At 35.2% G+C, this 7,944-nt stretch overlaps 1 protein-coding gene across 1 annotated transcript; it reads right to left on the minus strand.

Annotated features, from left to right (window-relative positions):
- Nucleotides 1-5,513: 5,513 nt before the first annotated feature.
- LOC122801188 (G-protein coupled receptor 55-like) lies at nucleotides 5,514-6,416 on the minus strand. The gene has a single exon (XM_044070747.1). It carries the CDS (start codon nucleotides 6,414-6,416, stop codon nucleotides 5,514-5,516), a length of 903 nt encoding a protein of 300 aa, XP_043926682.1.
- Between the last annotated feature and the right edge of the window lie 1,528 nt (nucleotides 6,417-7,944).

The raw sequence follows: 7,944 nt of genomic DNA on the forward strand, positions 1-7,944 counted from the left end.
AGGACAATTGCCTTCAAACGCATGTAAAAAAGCAATAGATCATTGCTGAACCTTGGATCTGCAATGCTTCAGTAAGCATAGCTAAACAGCAATGTAGGATTCCTGGAGCACCAATGAGCTTTTTGAAGAGGATCCTAGCTATTCATGTTCCTAAATAAGTGAAGCAATGTATTTGTTTATACATCCACAGCAAGCCAGCACAATAATAACATTGCACAATGCAAATGGGTGTGATTGAGAGATATAGGAGCTTGTGTCATGAGCAAATATTGCGTCAGGTTAAAGCCTTTACCTTAAGAAACACAGTGGTTAGTAATGTTTACTAGGAGATAACACTAAAGCAGATTAAATATACAGTGAGGGTCTGATTCAAGGCAGGAATTTAGAAACAGTTACTAATTTGCTTGCTAACAACCATTTTGAATGCTGTGGAAAGGAATAACATGACTGCTGCTTCAGCAAGCAAGACACAAGCTTTATAACTTTTTATTCAGTTCATAAGGTATAATTATCTCCCTCAATCAAATAAGGTGCCAGACAGTTATCACATTTGAATACAAGTGTGTGTGTGTGTGTGTGTGTGTGTGTGTGTGTGTGTGTGTGTGTGTGTGTGTGTGTGTGAGTTATGGCATTAGATATTTATCTCCAGCCATATAGAAGTCATCATTCCTTCACTACACTGTTGGAAGTTTATGTTTGGAAGCCTTTAGTAAAACCCCTGCCTACTTCATAACTGCAGAAATATTGTATGTCTGCTAGCTAGGTAATAAAAAAGTGAGTATCTCAAATAATTTATCGTTTGCAACATCTGCTTAGCACATACCTAGAACTCCCACATTTACTTCTGCTACACAGGGAAATAGATTCAGCAGCAGTCAGCATGTGTGCATACTCCCTCCCACGAAAGATTAGCCAGAGTGACACCAAATACACTTCCCAGTCAGTTCTACAAGTAAGTCTTTTTTTTTGTTAAAGTGTACAGCAAATTTGGGATAGTGCAAGAATAAAATATCTGCAGTCTAAACTTCCAAATATTTGAACTAATACAATATAAAATCTTTGATTATCAGCTGTATCACTAAAATGTAACCTGAAAGAAAAAAAACAGATTAGTCAAGCTAGATAATTAGAATCAGAATTTTAGTTTCTCAAGTTCATAATTATGTTGACATGTTACTGTGTTCATTATGCTGCCTGTTCTTTAAAAATCTCAAACAGTAGAATCAGTTATCCTACAGGTGGGATAATGACCAGATGATTTGGTTCTAACTTTCTAAATACAACTAGTCTTAATTGCCATTTTAACCACCTTTATTCAACCTTCATATGAAATATAACAAATGTACAATGTTTTCTTTAAACAAAACCATAAAAAATAGAAATTACTCTTAACATATCCGATTCAAATGCAGCAGTATTTCTGAGGCTATAACATTAACTTCTATAAAAACAATTATGAAACAAATAAAGCGATCTGTGTATTATCTCCCACCTATTTATCCCTTCCATTACTACCCTTTACTAGTTGCATTTACAAAAACTTTAAATAAGCCTAGATAAATAGAAATAAAGATAAATAAAACCACAAATGAAAAAATAAAACTGAGTGCAAGTGTAACTGTCTCCCAGAAGACCCTCAGTGGATCATAGTTTCTCCTTCCTTCCTCACTAACAATGTTCCCATTTCTCATTCTGCTTCTAAGAACCTGGGTAACCATTTTGTACTGTGTTTTATTCTAGTTCATTTGCTTACCCCCAACTCTTCATTGATTCATAGGTGTATGTTAGGCTAATGACCACAAGAGCCCTTATAAATCTATCTGTGCAATCTAAATATGACCCACCAATTGGATGTGCCTCTTTCTTTCAGAGGCATAGGTGCCAGACCAAGGGGGGAGGGTCCCAATTATGCATCCGTTACCTCTTTCATCATTGTGACCACTTCCTCCGTGGTAAGGGAGAAACCTGGTTTGCATTTTCTAGTTGCCTCCTTATTCATCATAAATTAAATTAATTTCAGAAGGGTCTGTTATTGCCTAGTTAAACCATCCCTTAATCTTGCACCCCAATATATAGTTCAACATCTAGTGTTACCTTACCTCATCAAATTGTCCTTACTCTTTCACTAAGACCCTCTTTGAAGTGTATGTGTACTTTATTTTGGATACCTCAAAACACATATCTCCAAGTACCTCTTTTATCACTATTTTGACATTTCTAACAGTATACATAAACAATAGGGTGCATTCTTCCAAGTCTGATAGAGTGTAAAAATATTTATAAACACATTTACAAACAAAATTTCTAAAATAAGGCTTAGCTGCCTGCCAAACTGATTTCCATTTATCATCCCATTTTACCTCCTTGTTGCCCTTAATTACCGATGCCCAAAGACCCACTACCCTGATACTACCCCATCTAATATCTGGGGAATTAAGATATAATATTGTCATATCCTGGGTATTAGGAAAATATGCACAGAAAGGCAACAACAGAACCTCACACCATGCACTTAATAAAATAAATAAGAGATTTATTGAGAGCGCTTTTGTCAAAAGACTTCTTCAGAATAACAGATAAATCAATAAAATCTCCTTTTTAAAAACACATTCAGCATTTCATAGGTTGAATAAATCCCACATGACTTGATATAATTTCCCCTAACACATTCAGCATTTTATAGGTTGAATAAATCACACATGACTTGATATCATTTCCCCTAACAGATAAACATTTGTGAAAACCTGTTCACACTACATCAAGGTCAAAACACCCAGTGTTCATAAGTAGAATATCCCTGAAAAAATATTATATGAATAAAAGACCATCAATTCAAATAAAAGTAATGACATTTATATAGGTCAACCATTGATAAATATTGTTAAATAAAATACATTTTTCATTATTTTTATTATTCATTATTATTTGCTAGGTCTCATTCCAGTTTTTTATATCAAAAGGTACACATTAGCATATTAATTATGAGGTGCTTTATAAGCTGCACCATCTATCCTTTTTTTTTTTTAATTTATAAAGTCTGGTTGTAATTATAATTTATGTGTATGCTTTCAGCAAACCCATATAACAGCTCCAAGAATCCCATATTTTATCACCTCACTTTAAGGAACACTAAATACATCCATCAGTCTCTGCCATGATATAAATCCCCCTTCATCTGCTAGCTGATCCCAGTTTGATACTTCAGATCTTCTTTTCAACCATACTTCTGTCTCTGTATATTGTTAATTCAGACTGTTCCTTACTAGAACCTGTCTGGAATTCAATGGACTAGAGAGAGAAAAACTTCTCTTTAGGCCATGCCAGTTCCTTCTCCAGCTGTTTACAAAGGTAAGGCTTATTTGATCCTTCTTAGGGCTCTCCTCTATGCAACAAGGATAAAATAAGGTTTCTGTCCTCTAACTAGGCATAAATTTGTCTTTCAGTACCATTCTATATTACAGATGCATGCATTTATGAAGACAGTCATACATGCCTTTTATCATGGATCAGAAAGCTAAATCCTAGGGCACAGCTGGACTACTGTGCAAGACTGCTATGCACTTTCCTGTTTTTTTTTCCTTTTTCCACTGCTATGTAAACATGGAGTTAACATTCATAAGGTCAAGAGAGGTAGGAATTTGCCCCCACATAGGGGTGAAAGAGGAACTTGCTTCCAACATAAATGTTTATTTCAATTTGCTAGAATGGGTTGCAGAGGAAACGTGTTCTTGGATCAGATGTGCTAGAACATTTTTTATGGATGACTGTGCATTGACCATTCAGAAAGTAAGTGGACAGGCCATAATACACATTCTTCAGATGGATAAGAGGCTCACACTAGGGTATTTTATTGCATGCAAGTCTGTGCCAATTTGTAGATCAGCACTGTCAGATTAAGTATTATTATGCTGGCTTATAATCTGGCAGGACTACCAAAAACATTAGTGCAAAAAATTAGTGGTGATACCACATTAGGGCTCACCTGCTGAAACTTGTTACAAGTGCTTTTTGATATTACATTAATAGCTTAGTTCACTCATTGAGCTGTGCCAGTGCCCTTCAGACTCACAATACAGCTAGGTAACTAACCTGACAGCCTGCATCTCTGCAAGCTAGGTACCAGATATCTCCAACAGCAACCAGTATACTGCATCACTACACATGCCAAGCAGTTCACATGGCCAGACTGTTGTCAGGATATCATTGGAGACCAGCAGTTATATAATAAGTCTTCTGGTTAGGACCATTTGTTTTTCCCATGAGAGTGGGCTAGGTAAATATTTAAAGCTTTGTGAATCTGAATAGATAAAAGGAAACTATGCCACTTTTATCCATATTTTCTGGTGCCCCATAGATCTTCAGGTTGTTTCTGCAGACCTGTTTTGCCTTCATTCTTCTCAAAAAAGCTTTCATTTAATAAGTATACTCCCACTTCTGAATGTTGGAACCTACCATCCTCAACCACTGAAATAGCTTCCCTGTGTGTGTTTTTTGCTTTATTTATTTATTTTGTTGATTTGAGAAATGTGTGAAAGTGAAATTGGGAACAGAGAGTTTTCTGAAGGCTGTCAACTTTAAATGTCAAAAACTGCTATCTAGATGTCATATAAAGAAGAGAGTTTGTAGCTTTTTTAATTTATTTTTTGTTTCACAGTATCTGTAGCAGTATTTTTGTGCACTGCTCATAATTAAGCATTACTGCAGCATTTTGCAGTTCACTGACTATAATAAATGACATTTACAAAGCTGTTTTCTGAATAGCATATAGCTTCTTGTGTGCAGGCATTCACACGCTGGTAAGACTCACAGTTTCTCACAAATACTTTGAAAAATAAATATGCTTCTTCTAAGAATTATTTTCCTATCAGAGATTTCCTTAACATTGTTGCTTTCATGCAGCCATCATGAACAGCAGTCAATGCATTGTGTATTATACATGCTATATATTTACCATAACCTTTGTTGCCAACGAATCTGAGAACCAGTGATTTTCTTCCTTCTTTTCCTTGGCATATTTATTTTACAAATGTCTCATTTCAGTTGTGGCAGTTTGAATGTATGCCCATTTTTGTTTACAGTACCATTATTTATTTTCTGCTAGAGCATATCTGAGAATTCGGGGATTTGTAATTGCAGAAGTGCCAAGTTGCACATTGCTACAAGTTATTTGGATGGAATATACTACATTTTCAGTAAACTATATATATATATATATATATATATATATATATATATATATATATATATATATATATATATATATATATATATATATATATATTGTATTTCAAGAAAACTCCATGTTAAGGAAAGTTCTAGTTTGATACGCGACAGTTAATTCTCACTATTCAGACGATCCATTTATTTTTTTTTTCAAAATTCTCCTACACAGAGTTAACATCTGAGAACATCCATACATAATAAATCAGTATTAGTATTGCTAATGTCTTTCATCCTTACACTGGAACATGCAAGATGTGAATACCGTATCCAGTAGCATAGTTTATTACAGCTCAAAGCTTTTGAGTATCTTGTTTTGGTATATATTTGGGCTCTGAGAACTCTTTAACAACATTGTAGTAGCATAAAGCATCCAGGCAGCAATTCATATTAGCTACAGAGAGCGCGAGCTCAGTAAAATGATGCATATGCTGATTGTCAGGCCTAGCTGTAGCACTGGGGTTTGTTAAGTAATAAAGAAATAGAGCTATGTGGTATGGTGTGAAACAAACTAAGAAGGTAGCTAGGTTTGCTGACACAATAATGATTGCTCGAGCATTTTTAGAGCGTTCCATGCTTTCATCTTTTAGTCTTCTGAATATTCTGATTGTCTGTGCTGAGCAAAACACCATGACTAATGCAGAAATTAAAAATACTACTTCCAACGAAATTACTAAGTTTCCTTTTTCAGTCCATGTCACATTTGAAAAGCCACCAAAACAAGTGTCATTCTGATAGATGTGCAAGTCATGGGTTTGAAAAACCCCAATCAAGAGAAAAATCCAGACGCTAACACAAATGATTATGGCAATTCTTGGTGATCGAAGAAGCATTGCAGAAAAAGGGTGGACAATGGCGATGTATCGATCCATGCTAATGCACATGCTGATTAGAATACTTCCGTACATGTTGATGATGTATGTGCTTTCCAGAAAAGAGCAGAATTTCATACTGAGAGACCATTTCTGAACTTCACCATCAGAGCTGAAGAATACCGAGATTTTAAAAGGAAGAGCCAAAATCAACAAGATGTCAAAAACAATAAGGTTAACAATATAAGTAGTTGACTCTGTCCACTTCTTTATCTTAAACAGTACCATCACAAGAGCCATTACATTGAAGATTAATCCCAGACCAAATGATGGGATAAACAAAATCAGCTGCACTACTTGCATCCACTTGTAATAGAAAACCATTATTGTTTTGCTGTAAGAAAGGAAACAAACAAAAGTATTATTTAGTAGCTGAATAACTAAATGTTAAGCATTTTAGATGGCTATTCTAATGCTAACTGCTGTACTGCTATACATTTATATAATTTCCAATCTTTTTGTTGCTTTCTTTAATGATTTATATTTTCATCCATTTTTTTCTGATTTTGAAATAAACTATATCAAGCTGTTGGTATTTCCACTGCAAATTTCATTGCTGATTATATGTCAAAAGCGGCTGAAACAAAAGAGTTCTTGTGGCTTCTGGAGTATGCAAGTACTGGACTTTTCTCGCTCTATAAACATGTACTAAATGGGCTGCAATCACAAACATATGTGTACTATACAAGTCTGCCTTATACAGTTTTGCATAGTAAGGGGAAAGGGACTTTTAAAGGTTGCTGCTTATAAACACAACTACTTTCATATTGGAAGTGCACCGTTTCCTGGACTGCATGTAAAATATCAGTTTGTTGGCATAGCCTACTAAATGAGGCCACTTCATCTCACAAACATCTGTTATGAAGCCTGCTTATTACTTAGATTCAAAGACAATTATTGTATACAACACCCACATGGCTGTCAGCTGCACTACACTCATTCACATCAATAGAGTGTTCTTTATCTAGTGATGTAGGCTGTAGATGTGCAGCTCAATGAAATACAGCTGCAGTTTACTGAATGGTGTACCTGCCTGCATTTGTTCTAACTGCATGAGTTGTGAATCACAGCCATTTGCCAGAGGGTTTTAATGGGATTCAGAGTCATGCTAATTATGCTGAACCATACTGTAGACAAGCAGGAGAGCTCTGTCAGACTGAGTAGAACACACTGTTTGGTTCTGAAGAGTATTTATGAATACTGCTCGATTCCTTCTGTTTTAAGAATTCTTCATTCTAAATAGGCCGAAGACAAAATGACAGGGACTACTGGTGAAGTCAGTTCAGTGCTTATTCAGACAATCATCTGTTTTTGTAAAGCTTTAAGTGGGCTATTTAATGGGTTGCATTCAGTAATACACACTGCTTCAGTTTAAACAACCTTGTAAGAAACAACATTACATATAATCAACTCCTGTGCTAAAGCTTATTAAATAAAGAGACTAGTTCTTGGAAGAAAGCTGGTGTAAAACACATTTCTGGTAGGAAATAAAAAAATACAGTTGCTAGACTCAAGAGCTGCTATCCGTAAATGGCTGTTGTGTAAGTACAGAGACAGAATATGTCAATATAATTATGATTTTTTTAGATCTGTGTTTTCACACCACAGTTCATGAATGTATTACATTTTATTTATTTATTTATTTATTTATTTATTTACTTATACTTTGTTCACTGGGTTAGTTCCACTAGCCCAGTGGCATCTGGGGAGGAGGACCCAAGCTGGTTCCTGTTGAAAGTCTGAAGAATGAAATTGCAATGGTGATCCCTAGAAGAGCGAGGCTAAATGTGTTAAAATGGCAGTATATACATATATAGAGTCCAAAATTGTAGTATCACAGAACATTTTCTTT

The sequence above is a fragment of the Protopterus annectens genome, chromosome 4.part1, assembly GCF_019279795.1.
Source record: "Protopterus annectens isolate FY-2018-M chromosome 4.part1, PAN1.0, whole genome shotgun sequence".
Taxonomy (NCBI): domain Eukaryota; kingdom Metazoa; phylum Chordata; order Ceratodontiformes; family Protopteridae; genus Protopterus; species Protopterus annectens.

Coding starts and splice junctions, on each gene's coding strand:
- LOC122801188 (XM_044070747.1), bottom strand. CDS start 6,416: ATGGTTTTCTATTACAAGTGGATGCAAGTAGTGCAGCTGATTTTGTTT.